This window comes from Orbicella faveolata, unplaced genomic scaffold (assembly GCF_042242905.1).
Source record: "Orbicella faveolata isolate gen_17 unplaced genomic scaffold, um_ofav_v1 contig_13, whole genome shotgun sequence".
In the NCBI taxonomy this organism is placed as follows: domain Eukaryota; kingdom Metazoa; phylum Cnidaria; class Anthozoa; order Scleractinia; family Merulinidae; genus Orbicella; species Orbicella faveolata.
Window position 1 is genome coordinate 32,849,497 of NW_028301540.1, and position 14,289 is coordinate 32,863,785.

Below are 14,289 nucleotides of genomic sequence, written 5' to 3' on the forward strand. Positions count from 1 at the left end.
TTTCTGAAATAAAACTCCCCTTGATTTTTATTGCTCTTTGATATCAGTTTAAAGTTTTAGTACTCAGTGTTACGGCCATTTTGAATCGGGTGATGGTAGAAATCTGCTAAGAGCATAATTTATACTTCAGGTGACCGCATGGATTTGCGTCTCGCTCCCTCGCTACTAGCTGATGAAGTAGTTGAAAAAGTAGTTTCTGTACAACTACCTCCTTCCCTTCTTAAAAAGCTTTAAAAATAACGAAAACGAAACTGGTAATTCAGAAATCAGTACTTGTTCATATTTGCGAAAGTGTTCTAACTAACACTATCTAAATCAAAGTTCCTCGTGAGAGGCAATGTTCGTCTTGTTGTTTTCTGCCTTTGGTTTCTTTTGTCTCAATGACGGGACTCTGTTGCTTCTTGGCATCTCAATTTTAAGGCAGTCTGTGAACAAACAAGGCGGTATTGTTTTTAAAGAAGGGAACTGCTTACAATGTAAATAGAACGGGGTGGTCCTATATAGCTAGTCCTTTAAGAGTTTGTAAAGGTTAAGCATGGTGCGTTTACCGAGGGTCTAGATGGTGTTTAATTGATAGTTGAGAATTGGTCAGAAATGTCTACGGAGAGACCACCAATGGAAGCTTTTAGCTGATTGTCCAGTTCTGAGTTTGGCAAACTTTACGCATAGCTGGTGGAAATGGGCTGAACCTTAAACTGTTTTCCGATAGCTGAGAAATTGCCAGAAATGTAACGGATTCTAGCATCCCCATTTAGACCTCCCTTGCATGGTTGCCAGTGACCTGCAACTGTGACTTGTAAAAGAAACCGTTCTGTGTCATATAGATCTTGGAGCCCCTAAAAGCAAATAACACTTTTTTTTTTTTTACTACCGTGTATAAACTATTACAGATAAAACGAGGGGAACTGATAAGTGACTGACTGAAAAGAAACTTCATAACAGATAGAGAAAAGCAAAAATAAGGCAGATACCTTGATTGTCCTCAAGCAGTACTCTCTTAGCACAAAGCCACTTGGTTAGATCGCGTGACTGCGCTTTCATGAACCAATGAATGAGAAGTTTCTGTGTCTCCACCAGCATATCGTGACACTAAAATTACGAAAAAGCAGGTTGCTGATGATGTCATTCTGTCAACAACTTAATTATTTTTTCCATGAGAACTTTAAATACACATTTGCGCAGCATTAAAATTGCTTGGGAATCCACCGTAGGAAAAAGATGGTGGCTGTACATTTTACCACAATGCCTTGCGAACCTAACAGAGCCTTCAAGGCACAAAGAAAGCCAAATATTTACAATATTTGTTCCTGCACTAAGTTCATTACGTAGCCTAGGGTTGAAGATTTTATAACGTTTCTGTACGTTTTTATGAACGTTGTTACGGTTTTCGTGCGCTGAGAACTACGGGTAAATGTACCAGTCGCCATCTTTTTTCCTACGGAGGATTAACATTTGGACGGTGAGAAGAGAAGAGACGAGAGAATTGTGGTAACCACGGCAACTCTTTTGCCCTTACGGTAACGGCTGACGCTCAAAATATCGGCTTCCGGCCTGCTCACTAAGGCGGTTATTATACCTTTATCAACTTCAAGTTGATAAAATAGCAACTTTTACTTGCCTGCCAATGTAGCTCAGTAGTTTCTTTAGAAAACTGATATCTTCGTCAAATTTATTTTTTGTTGAGTCTGGTAGTAGGATAACAGTTTTTCGCTCTTCTCCGTCCTCAACCGGACTAGAGTTGACTGATAGAGAGGTCTTGTTTACCTGTTTTTTGAGTCTTCTTATTTCACCAGTTGGATCATCAATCTCCACTTCCGGTGTCGCAAACACCCATTTCTGAATGCGAGAATCTTTTGTGAGTTCATCAATCTGTTTACGGTAAAGACTTTTCACTACGAAAAAAAACGGAAACATTTTCAACAAGTTTGTCTTTGAGACTTTAGTTTAAGAGGGCATATTATACGCGGTTTGGCGGCTTAAGCCAAGTTTGAGTGCCGGTTTTCGGACTATTCGCATTTTTCTGGCGGTTTACGGTCAAGAAATTAACGCGCAGTCGCAGGCCATCATAAATTTTGTTCTTGGTTTTGGGTTTTAGCGTGTTTTTGTGGCAGTCATTCAAACATCTTTAGCTATCTTTGTGTTTGTGAAGAGCTCATTAGACTACAAAACGCTTTGTTCGCTGGTTAGTGACGTCACTGAATGAAGTTAGAAACAACTTGCTTAGAAAAAAATTGGTCTTTCTGAGGAGAAACACGATTATTGAGCTGACAGATGGAATAAAAAAATTTGCTACGCACTGCTAAAAGATCGGTTATGATGATAATCGTCCCAATATTAGGATGGGGTTCGGGTTTTAGGAGAAAACGAAAGCGGTCTGCGGTTTCGAATGAGCAAAATATGGCAGTTTGCGGAAAGTATGACCCTCTATAATAGACCCTGGTTTAACGCACTATGGCGCTTCTCCAGGTAGCTATACGTACCTCCTCGTTTATATCTGAAGGGAAGCTTTGGTCTGATGTTATATTTTGTCATGGCGTCACATAGGTCTTCAGTTACCTTCAGCATAACTATCTCCCTGACAAATAAACGGTTAGAAAAGATGAAGCACTCAGGAGTTGAAGTGAAAAAATAAAACTTGAATTGAAAACCATTTAAATTATACTGAATCATATTTTGCCAAGGTATATGGTACAAAAAAAATTTTCAGTTCTAAGGAAAAATCGACGAAAATTACTTACTCTTTGTAATAAATCGGACTATTGTTTTCGCGTGGTTTCCTTATTCTCGCAATATTTGCCAGTTTATTCTCAACTTCTACGGCCAGGAGCCTGCAAACTAGAAAAGTATTTAGTATTATTACTATTCAAGTTATTTGGGAGCAAAACTTAAAGTCAACCACGAACTAACAGCACTTGATTTTACAAGTGAGTATATGAAAGATCATATATTTGAACTGCGGAGAACTCATATGAAGATATAATTGATCATCCCGTTATACACACAATTTAAGTAGTGTATATAACTGCGATGAACAATCATATCTTCATATCTTTCTCCGCAGTTCAAATATATGATCTTTCATATATTCACTTGTATTCTTCACCATCTACGGGTATATTGCGAACTCACAATGGGACCAGCTCCCAGTTGGCTTGACAGTTCAGTTGGTAGAGCACTTCACCGGTATCCCAGAGGTCATGGGTTCGAATCCCTTTCAGGCCTGAACATTTTTCATGCTTAATTTCACGACTGCTTAAGTTGTGTGTATAACTGTGACGATCAATCATATCCTCAGCACTTGAATTTACTCTAAAGATAAGCTGAGTTTCCAAAAAAAACAAAATTTCGTTTTGAAAAATACTCAAGTAATAAACAGTCACCTTATATTGCAATGAATAATCAGCTGCCCTTATCCGTTTTTACCAGCTTACCATGACATTTTGTTGGAAGATGCTTTGTGGATTCTAAGTCGTCCTCTTCACTATCATCTCCACTAACATCATCATCATCATCATCATCGTCATCATCATTATCATCATCAACTTGATCGTCTTCAATAACCTCATTTCCATCCTCGTCCGTTTCCCGCTTTCCCTCTGTTTTACCTTTTTTGCCCACATCGTTCATGTCAATGTTGATTGAGTCTTTTCTCACTCTTATCCCATCCATTATTTCAAATTCGTCGTCGATCTCTTCCGCACATATAATGTTCCAAAATAATAACAGAGCTAAAACGACACCATATCTTGACAATATGCGCATTGTACTTCAAATAATCTGCAATTAAATTCGCTTCTCCAACAGTGATGATTTACTTATGACGGGAAGAAAATTTTCCGGCCTTGTAAGCACTAATATCGCTAGCCGTTGTTACTAAACAGTGATTCACGACCTAGGCCAACCTTGTATGATAAAGATAGAAACTGAATCGGCCGCTCGTTATTTGCCGTGGCACAGCGCTATTGAATAGCGTTTGTCAACCGTAATAATTGCTAATGTATTCCACGGTACGCTAATCTACAATGTACACGTGGGGAGATTATAAGTCTGCCACAATGCGAAAGTTGTCTCTGTTTGCTTGTCAAGTGATCAGATCTCTGTTAAAAGACGTTTGAAAGCGAAGATTTCCTTGTTGCTCAGTGTTTAGACAACTTCGTATACATTTGTTCATACACAGGAGAAAAATAAGCCACGTTTAAAGACTGTTACTTTTTCGCGTTCGCTAAAACGTCGACGTAAACTGAACCATTTTTCCCTACAGTTACATGTGCTTTCCTCTCAGCTGCTTGAGTCAGCTGAATCAACAAAAAGAGCTGACTCTCTCACAAGAAAAGAAACGAATTCCGTTCATAAATGGCATCGAGTAGACCAAATGGCTCATTTATTCATTTCTTTTAATGTATTGTAGATAAAATAAATGAACATAATTAACTTGAAATAGAGGGAGAGAGTTTGAATTTCCCTTTAAGCTATGTCCTCTGTTTTTTTTTTCGGAATATATTAAAACTAAAATCAGATATTTTTTATCTTTATGCTCCACTACACTTTCTTTGTTTCACGGTATACAATTCAAGTTATTACCATTTTCATGTTATTTTATAGCTAAATTTGGTGTAACAGGTGTTTTCATCATTAAAATGTTACCGAAATCGTGTTGAACTCAACACGTCCTATTTAGAATTGTTAATTTACTCTCCTATGACTAAAATGACTAAAAATCTTATTAATAAATGAATATTACAAAGAAGCAATGTTGTGTTTGTTTAGCTGCTGTTTTGGTCTGAACCTCGCCTCGAGCAACCAATTGCCGAGTCACAGATAATCACCATTGCAACTGAGAAACAAGGTTGTAAGTATAGAACGAATATAATCATTATATTTTTATAAGAATTTACGCGATCTAAAGCGACAAAATAGTATAGGAACTGCCTGGAAAAATTCATATTTTTACGTTATACCATGCAGTTAGGAAGAATATTATTAGTTTTTTCCAGTTTACATTTGTTAGTAATTACACCAATCGTATTTTGCCGCGAAGAGAGGATCAAAGTTGGACCTGATCCTAATAAAGATAAAAAGATCAATCCGTACATTACCAAGTTTCACCAGGCCGCCGGCTTAAGACCTACAAAATGCCAAGGTAAGTAACCATAAGTAATAATTCATGATTTATCCTTAAGCTGTAAAAGGGTGAAAGGAACAGCTGATTTGTGATTTGTGATACGAGCTGATCACTCGCCGGTTCCTGTACTATTTTTTGGTCTTGCTAACACTTTTGTAAAATCTGAAAAAAATTTTATTGCGTGGAGAAAATCGCATGGATAAATTGATCTGTGCATTTTCATACTAAAGAATAGCTCTGTTATCGATTGTCGTGGTGAAGTTAATTGGTCGGGTGAGTTTTTGCTATTGCTGAAGAAAAATTATACAAAAATGACGTTTGATAGTGGAAGAACGTTTGCATTGTCTTTAATCAAGAGACCATAATCTGAACTCATTTTCTCTTGCTCTAATTTAACCATTTCCATTCCAGGCAAGAGCTATATTTGCGCCACATTGATATTTAGCGCTCAGGATAGCAATCACCTGTCTTAAGGTTCCGATGAGTTTCTACTCTCTCCTGGTTTCTACAAAAACTTACGGGTTCCACTGAGCTTATTTGAAACCCTATTCGATGTTCCGTGACAGTTTTCTTGAGCTGTAACTGAAAATATATTTTCAGTTGTTAACGCTGTTTTTAAAAGGCGACTTTTAAAATAAGCGACTTCAGGGAACTGGATACTTGGCGTTTAAAATAGTTCTGAGTCAAGTAGCTAAAAAAAAAAAAAAAATTAACAGTCGCTTTAAACATCAACCAAATAATTTTACATAAACGTCAAAATTTCACGGAGTCTTCTAACTAGCCTGCGTACAGCCGTCCGAAGATTGCTGTGTAAAGAATACTAGAATCCAGGTTAATTAACTGAGGTACGGTAGGTCAAGGGAAAACTCAAGTATATGTTGCAAGTTTTGATCCCTGATTCAGTTCACAGTCAGAGTGCACCGAAATTTAAGAATACTACAATCGAACCTCTCCACGACGGCCACGTTGGGGACAGACGAAAGTGGCCGTTGTAGAGAGGTGGCTGTTAGTGGAGGTTCAACTTTATTACACTCTTGTTTTTTTAGTATGCCGCCTTATGGTGACAGAGTTTTTAGAGCAAATGAAGAAAACGGATCGTCGAGAAGATGTACCTCGAGGATATGCTCTTGAAGATCTGGAGAATCCTGACAAGAGCATTCATTATGAAAAATCGTAAGTAGATCTTTCACTAAGTAAATGATGTAGTTTCTTTCACTAAGTAAATGATGTAGTTTACGATTCCAACATGCTCTAAAGCTGCTTTTGGGCCTTTCAGATTATGGATGGATGAATAAGTCAAAATGTCTATGAGTAATAACGAAGAGGCAAGATTTGCTGTTACTCCGAGTTTCGTGCTTACGCACTCATCAGACAGTATTAAATACTGTCTGATGAGTGCGTAAGCACGAAACTCGGAGTAACAGCAAATCTTGCCTCTTCGTTATTACTCATATACTCAGCTCTACACTATATGTGTATTGAGCACTATTTTAATGGGATCTGCTACTTCCTCATATGGTTAAGTCAAAATGTCTTATGTTTCACTTTTCACTTGCTTAGCTAGATAACTGGTCAGAAAAAGTACTTATGCACCGTAGAGTCTTGGCTTCGTGTTCTTCCTGGTGGAAGTTCGCACCTAAGACGTTTTTTATTGTCTCCCTTCATGATCGTAGGAAGCATATTGAAGCTTGAAAAATTAAAAGCGCAGACTTTTTTCGGTATTTCTATATTCATTCTTAATTCTCGATTTCATGTTTTATTTTCAAGGGAACTACGTCTTATGGATGTCCTGGACAACTTGTGCGAGAGAATGAAACTCTACCGCGCAAGGCCTGGACCCGAATTCCCCTACATCAAAGGAGGTTCGTAGAGTTAAATGCTAAATTCACAGCCTTGTGCGAAGGACATTACTTCGTTGTTTAAATGGTGGACAGCGTTATTCACTTTCCATCATCTAATTGCGTATTTGGCTTGTCAACACTTATCCACTGTAGACAACTGGGGAGGAAATATTAGACTTTGCCGGTATATGGTATTTAACAAATAGATTCCATGTTTCTGTGCGTCTGTTCAGTAAAAGATCATAGATGACGTGAAAATGTGGTGAGAACAAAAGAGTGGTATAAAAGCGCGTACAAAAAAATGCTTATGAAGTAATCAATACTCCATTCACCAATCAAAATGCGAGAATGATTTGACTTATTATATAAAAAGTGATTGCTCTATCATTAGGGAGAAAGCACTAAAGAGTTGACAACAAAACAAAAAGAAACAAAGATGGCTAAAAGTGGGTAAAATTAAAATTGAAGAACCTGTAAACTGAAGAATACTTTTCAAGAGAGGAAACTTAAAACCTTCCCTTTACCTTTCAGCTAAGAGTCAACTTCGTGAAGTATTGGACGATATGGCAGCGAAATCCAAAGTAAAACTTAACTATGAGCTGCCAGACGAGGTCGTCGAAGACTACACTTACGAAATGGGCCGACTAAAATTCAAGGTAACTAAGAACTTAGATTTATGTAAAAGTATATGCTTTGTAAGTAGCCGGTGCCTTATCGACTAGGCCTAACCAGGGTACGTTGAAGCACTTTTGCAACATTCCAGGAGCCATAATCGGGGACGGAGACCGTAAGTCTTGGGATCCGCGCGTACCTATGATATGGGACAATTTTTCTATTTTTAGAACAAATTGCGCCATCCTGACGTCATATACCCGCGCGGATCCACGCACATGTCCGGGGTTCTCGCGTGGATGTTGTCACGTTGCATGATCAAATGGTGAGAGTTGAGAGATTCTCTTGCGTATTTTTCACAGCGATGGCAGGGAATAAGGCAGGGACTAAGAACCAGGGCGCTTATATGTAGTTTTATGCTCTGAGCCCACGGAAAAGGTGGGTTTTTCAGGGTCGAAAACAAGACTTCAATCTCGCGCTGGGAATGAATAATAAGATCTGCTCGCGCTAGTTGTAAGCTTACGCGTATGTTTTTGCGTTTGTTCTGACTTAAGAATATAGCAAGAAAACTCTCTACTCTGGTATCGAGTTAATTTGTGAGTTTCTCGGACAATGGTTAATCATAACCAAAACCTGTTTTGATGGTTTCTTATTGTTTCTGCTTCTTTGGTGAGTTTGCAAAAGTTTTTGAAAGGAAAGTCTGACGCGTACAATTAGCTCATTTGCATACTGCAGCTCGTGCACTTTCAAGTCCGAGTCGGTTTTTCAATTGTCAGCAAATCTTGACAAAGATTTCTTTCGTTATCTTTTGTGCTGAGATGCTGTAACAAATTTCACGAACGCAAAAAAGGCTACTAACATCATGTGTGTTTCTTCAGCATAAGCATAGTGAAGTTTTACATTGCGAAAATGAAAATAGACAAGGAGTTTTGATATTTTAAACTCGATCAACAAAGTCGAAATCGTTATTCGAAGTTGATTAAAGAAAGCGTCATCGTAACTTTGCTGATTTTTTTTGCTTTATTCGCATATTTTCAGCTTAGCTTTTAATATGTTCTCAAACATTTATCAATCTTAAACATATTTAAAACTATACAGTCATTGTTTGAGTTCGATGTACGTTTTCACACGAAAGTGCGGCGGAAGTACAATTTGTCATGTTTACTGACTGTACAAAAACAAAACATGCATCGGCGGGCGCTCTCATTCATCGACAACAGAAAATTTACTGGATTTTTACACGAATAAAACTGAGCAGTCTCTACGGACGTAAAGTTTTTGGGCCTTGATGAAACGTCAAGCGTTGCTCACAATTCAGGCGAAACTCAAACTAGCAATTATTTTGTTTTACCTATCGGTCGTGATAGACTGGCAAATTCCTCGCAAGCGTGTGGCAAGTGGAGCTAGGAAACTATGAAGTCCTGAAGCTCTGCTATATCTCAACATATCCAGCTGTTTTTTGCTGTGTAATGGAAAAGCTGTTAATCTTCAACGTATGTGAGATTTAAAGTGGAGTAATGTACAGCTCATGTAAAAGAAGCATCCGTCAGAACACAACTTGGTCAGCGATATATATCTAAGCTTAAAGCGGAACATACCTAAATTCGACACTGTCTTACTTCACTCAAACTGGAGCAGCTTACGACGAAAATACTTAAGCAAAATTCCAACAGACGTAAACGCGTTGAGTCGTGGGCCAAAAACATGAAAAATTTCAGGAATTTCGGACGCCATTTCTTCCGCGCGACATCCGCAAAAATCCTCGCAGTATGTACGCGCGTGTGCCTCCGGCGATGGCGCAATTTGTTCTAAAAATAGAATTATTGTCCCTTATTATATGGCTAGCTCCGTGAGCGGGCAAGATGAATCAAATCCTGCGCTGTGATTGGCTACCCGAGCGGGCAAGATGGAGCTATCTTGCCCGCTCGGGACTACCCGCCATGTCCCGCAAGAAAAATTTTCCCGAAAGCCATATAATAAATCCTTTATTGACCAAGCTTGTTCGGCCAAGATGGCTGGATATTGGCCTCGTTCTTTTTTTGCGTGTTTATGGACCTTGACGCCGTCTCGGTCCATAAACACGCAAAAAAAGAACTTGGCCAATATCCAGCCATCTTGACCTCACACTTGGTCAATAACCCATATATATCATGGGAAATGGCGCGCGCTTACGGTCTCCGTCCCCGATTATGGCTCCTGAACATTCTTAATAGGGAACAATTCAGGCAATGGATGCTGTGTGAAGCCAGATAGAGGGCTTATTCAATGATAAAGCCACAGTCCCGGTCAAACCGTATCTCACCTTTTCAATAACCGGCCCACTTTCTACTTCACCGTCAATTTAGTATGTGATGTCTTTCTTTGGCTGATGCGGGGCGCAGTGGCCTAATGGCTTGTGCACTGGACTCCGGATCGAGTGAGCGATCGAGCGGCCGCCTGGGGCCCGTTTCTCGAAGGTCCCGAAAAGTTTCCGCACCCGGAAAGCCACAGCAAAATCTCAAACCTTATTATTATTATTATTATTATTATTATTATTGCAGGGTCCGTTTCATTCACGTATTCTAAATGTGAACAGAAGTTCCCTTTATACAAAAAGTTTCAGACGTATACAACTCTTTGTTTTTAAATACCGATTAACTAAAAATGGATCTGAAGGCCCGAAAAGTTTCCGGGACTTTTGAGAAATGGGGCCCTGATTCGAGCCCTGGCCGGAGTCATTACGTTGTGGTTTTTGGCAGGACAATTTGCTCTTATCGTGTCTCTCTCCACCCAGGCATGTAAATGAGTCCCGCCTGGCGAATTGCTTGGTCAAAATGACAGAATGCTGAGGGGTAGCCTGCGTCATACTAGCATCCCATTCAGGGGGAAGTAACAATACTCCTAGCCGCGTCATTTTACTGAAACCGGGATAAGCGTCTACAGCTATGAGACAGTTGGGACCGAAGGAGCTACGTCACTGCTTGCGCATTTTGAAAAATTCAGCCTAAATTTGTCAAGTTCGGTTTATTATTATTTCTTTGTTGTTTTTTTTTTAACTTAGTAAACTACTATTTTCTGGTTACCTTTAATTTAAAGCTAATTTTGTACGTGGCCGAAATAACTTAAAATACCGTGATTGCGCTCCTTCAAGAGGCCATACTTCTTTGAGTGGGTTTCAATGCTCGTTTTCCAGTTCAGTGCGGATAGTTAGCTTTCGACCTCTACGTCTTTCGAGCGGCTGATGATTTCTAACCTCACTTAAAACAGTGAAGCTAATTTTAGTGTTCATTTCATAGTGTATTCACATGCTGGAGATCCACGAGGATGACATCACACATTGGTATTTCGGTGATCAAAAAGAAAATCTACTCGACTGGCTGTGTGTTGAGAGAATTCTGGACGAAGATGAACAAGGTACAATTCACATCACCACATAACAAGAAAAATACAAATTGTTTTTCATGTAATTTCAATAAAAAGTCCCAATCAATCTTATGGTTGCCGGACCTCACGCATTTTATGCAGGGGCTAAGAATATGACAAGAATACGCGCTTTAAAGAACTTGCTTATTTTTAAATAATTAGGTGTGTCACCAAGACATATCCGGCATTAAGAAGAAAAAAGAGTCGAAAAAAATATGAATTAGTAAATGAATGAATAAAGGAATGAATGACTGAACTTGGGAATGTATAAATGAGTAATTGAATGTTGGAGATTGGCTTTTCCGGAAGTAGATCTTAGAGATGATTATATTGATTTTAGAACGTGGATAATACAGAAGGGGAAAGCGAAGAGACAAATTAAAATAAACCGTGTTAAGATTTATCCAAATCAGCCATAATTGTTGTAAATTTAACGTAGGTATCTAGAAAATTTCGAAAAACCAATCGATTTTCTCCTTCAGATTGCCTCAATGCTTCAACGGAGATGCCCGAGGATTACTATGCCTTTATGCAAGAAAACAACTCAAGTAAACCAGCGGGCAAACCGACCATTCCACAGAGAGAAGATAGACATTGGGAATTGTAGAGAAACAAAATATGAAATATAATGAAATCAAAACAGCACTGCTGTCAGGCAGAATTACTGAGTTAAAGTAAAATAATTGAAAGAAACCTTAAAATAACACGATGCAAACTGAGCATTGGTTATAATATACGAGAAGCAAACAAAAGAAGACACAAACAACGAACGCGCATTAAGACACTGGAATTTGTGGAGAGATATACCAATGATAAAATGGAAAGATTAAGGCCATTAGAAATTTCAAGATGCATTGTTCATGAAGTGTTAAGAATCGGAAGAAATGAGCGTACAAAGAACTGCGTATCACCAATAACTGATACGCATTTAAAAAGGAAATTGTGGGAAAAATAAGATGTTTTGTATTGGTGTTTCAAACATATATAAAGTAAATTTGTGATGATGATTCTTTGTCACTGTTTCTTTTAGTTTGCGAGATACTTTGGTCCGAATTTGATTTTTCCCCTCTTTAAGGTTGCCCCATGAGTTCGTGGTAACTGTCAGCGGGTATATGCAGTAGGAAGCTACGTATGATATATGGGTGGGTGGTATTTTGCAGTGCGAATTGTTCCTCTTATCAGAGATAAACGTTTCAGAGAGAAAGTCAAAACGATTTGTTAAAAACCTAAAAATTTACTCATTTAACTATTATTTTATAACACCAAGGCTAACAAAGATTGACGTGTTCGTAGATTACAGCGTGATTTCAGAGTAAAATCAGCGTACAACATTCTTCAGGCTTGGTTTTTAGCAACAACAAATGAAATCAAAGTTGTTGTCATTCAATGCACCTGTATTTGACCTCCAGATATTTGTATGTTCCGGGACAGGGATCACCAAATACTCGGTTGTTTGCACGTAGCCTACAGCGGGCTTTGTTGTTGCATTTGCCTTGCACAATAGAAAGTGAATTTCCAGCATGGCAATTGGTGTCCATTTTATGCTTACGTGGCACGCCAGTACGCGAGAGGTACCTGCACTTCTCAACATCATTTCTGCCATAGGACGCTTGCATCACGCTGATTATTTCTCCATCTTCGCAGCTGATGGCATTTCTGTTTCCGCGGCTTTCACAAATCACGATGGACATTGCATTCTCTAAATCGAAACATTACATTAACACATATGAAAAAATAATTGAATGAGGTCTTTCGCAATATCCACAATAATCAATAGCGAGGTAAGTGCTATTAGGCGAAGCTGAGTCTAAAAATATATGAAATCAAGGACTGCTCTGTATTCACTTGAAACTCATGGAATTTCTTTCCTTTTTTATACACTTTTCCCGTTAAAGCATTTGTCAAAACACTTGCTAAATCTGCGTGGCGGTACATTGCGGGGCAACCCTCCCCTCTCAGCTCTCCACACACACCAGGTAAAGAGAGGCACTTTGAGAAATTTAAAACCACCTCCTATCGTTTTCGCGTGGACAGAAAACATTTTGAAAACGAAGCTTTTCGAAAACAGTCTTCAAACCGGAGAAATTTAAAAGCGCCGTCCGAAAACAGTTTGAAAACGGAGCTTTTCGAAAACTATGGCGTCACCATAATCATGTGATTTTTCTGACTCGGTTTTCCTAAAACCCAAATCCAAAATGACCGGTGATTGTTGTGTTTTTAAATTCTTATGGCTTAGTGTGGATGGAAAACATTTCATGCGTTTTAAACCCTTGGGGCCTTGAAGTCTGAATAGACTGTAATTAATCCTGATAACATAATTGAAATCATTGTCAACGAGACCTCAAATCCAGCTTTAGGGACAATCACCAAAATAGAACATAGCGAATAGACAAGTTTTAAGAAAATCGATTCCTTACCTAATCAAAGCTTTAAAGTGGCTGGTGTATTTATCGTAAACTAAAGAGGTCAGTTCGATTCACCATTCCTTACTTGAGTTTAGGTTCATGTATCAAGATAAAATGGCTCTTATTAGAGATATTTCTAATTGTTCAGATCATAAGCCGATTTGACAGTTTTGGCTCTGAAGATTCTATTAAGTGTGGCGTCTGTAGCAGTCAAGATTTCTGACACTGTGGAATTTTTCGACTTCGATAATTTTGTTTCTTAAACAACAGTCCAAATAGTCCAAGAAGTATATACATATAAGTTCAACAGATTGCATCATGACGCAACGAATCATTGATCTTTAGGTTTTCTCTCATTTTCCAATGTTTTATTAAAAGCTACATGAAATCTCAGTTGGACTCTTTCGCGTTCACTATTTAGTTGACGCTAATGTGTTAAGCCAGCGCAACTCGTTGGAAAACTGTGATTAATATTTAATAAGCTCTTACCTTCAATACCGAGGAAGTCATGTTTCTCGTTTGCAGTGTCCTCCCATGATTTTGCAGCAGGTGTAAAAAGCAGAAAAATGGCATAAAATAGTAGACTTTGCTTCTTCATGTTGTTAGCCTGCCAGAATTCACAGCAATAGATAAAATACTAGAGACCATAGAGACCTTTTTAACTGGGTGGGAAGGAAGTTGCCCTGTTGTCGTAATCAAAATGTTTCGAATTTTTTTCTTCCTCCACTTCCGGTGAGGTCGATCTCTCAACCACGCAACTACTTATATTGGCTAAAAGTTTACTGCGCTTAAAATGCAAAACCACAAGCTTCTTATGTGATCGTTATTCTTTTGGTTTTGAAGTTTTATCTTAATGTCATGAAGTTTTATTTTGAACTGCAGCAACATTATTATTTAGAATATAGCT

At 38.5% G+C, this 14,289-nt stretch overlaps 3 protein-coding genes across 3 annotated transcripts; 1 reads left to right on the forward strand and 2 right to left on the reverse strand.

Annotated features, from left to right (window-relative positions):
- Window positions 1-9: 9 nt before the first annotated feature.
- LOC110049974 (protein canopy 4-like) lies at window positions 10-4,234 on the reverse strand. Its single transcript, XM_020755831.2, has 6 exons — window positions 3,432-4,234; window positions 2,739-2,835; window positions 2,481-2,575; window positions 1,765-1,892; window positions 972-1,089; window positions 10-425 (listed from the first exon to the last, which is right to left on the reverse strand). The coding sequence occupies exons 1-6, from the start codon at window positions 3,760-3,762 to the stop codon at window positions 316-318; spliced, it is 879 nt and encodes a 292-aa protein (XP_020611490.2). The 5' UTR covers window positions 3,763-4,234; the 3' UTR covers window positions 10-315.
- A 545-nt stretch (window positions 4,235-4,779) lies between these two features.
- Window positions 4,780-11,984, forward strand: LOC110050059 (protein canopy 4-like). The gene is made up of 6 exons (XM_089285589.1): window positions 4,780-5,140; window positions 6,169-6,295; window positions 6,890-6,984; window positions 7,495-7,619; window positions 10,851-10,968; window positions 11,460-11,984. Exons 1-6 carry the CDS (start codon window positions 4,960-4,962, stop codon window positions 11,582-11,584), a joined length of 771 nt encoding a protein of 256 aa, XP_089141715.1. The 5' UTR covers window positions 4,780-4,959; the 3' UTR covers window positions 11,585-11,984.
- Window positions 11,985-12,191: 207 nt separating this feature from the next.
- LOC149116002 (L-rhamnose-binding lectin ELEL-1-like) lies at window positions 12,192-14,061 on the reverse strand. The gene is made up of 2 exons (XM_089285591.1): window positions 13,872-14,061; window positions 12,192-12,676 (listed from the first exon to the last, which is right to left on the reverse strand). Exons 1-2 carry the CDS (start codon window positions 13,978-13,980, stop codon window positions 12,357-12,359), a joined length of 429 nt encoding a protein of 142 aa, XP_089141717.1. The 5' UTR covers window positions 13,981-14,061; the 3' UTR covers window positions 12,192-12,356.
- Window positions 14,062-14,289: the final 228 nt, after the last annotated feature.

Bases quoted from the DNA above. Each gene is read 5' to 3' on its own strand.
- LOC110049974 (XM_020755831.2), bottom strand. From the start codon at position 3,762: ATGCGCATATTGTCAAGATATGGTGTCGTTTTAGCTCTGTTATTATTT. The intron at 1,893-2,480 runs GTACGTATAGCT...TTTTTTTCGTAG, and splicing joins CTTCAGATATAAACGAGGAG to TGAAAAGTCTTTACCGTAAA. The intron at 1,090-1,764 runs GTAAACAAGACC...TCGTAATTTTAG, and splicing joins TAAGAAGACTCAAAAAACAG to TGTCACGATATGCTGGTGGA.
- LOC110050059 (XM_089285589.1), top strand. From the start codon at position 4,960: ATGCAGTTAGGAAGAATATTATTAGTTTTTTCCAGTTTACATTTGTTA. The intron at 5,141-6,168 runs GTAAGTAACCAT...TTGTTTTTTTAG, and splicing joins AAGACCTACAAAATGCCAAG to TATGCCGCCTTATGGTGACA. The intron at 6,296-6,889 runs GTAAGTAGATCT...TTTATTTTCAAG, and splicing joins AGCATTCATTATGAAAAATC to GGAACTACGTCTTATGGATG.
- LOC149116002 (XM_089285591.1), bottom strand. From the start codon at position 13,980: ATGAAGAAGCAAAGTCTACTATTTTATGCCATTTTTCTGCTTTTTACA. The intron at 12,677-13,871 runs GTAAGAGCTTAT...GTTTCGATTTAG, and splicing joins TGACTTCCTCGGTATTGAAG to AGAATGCAATGTCCATCGTG.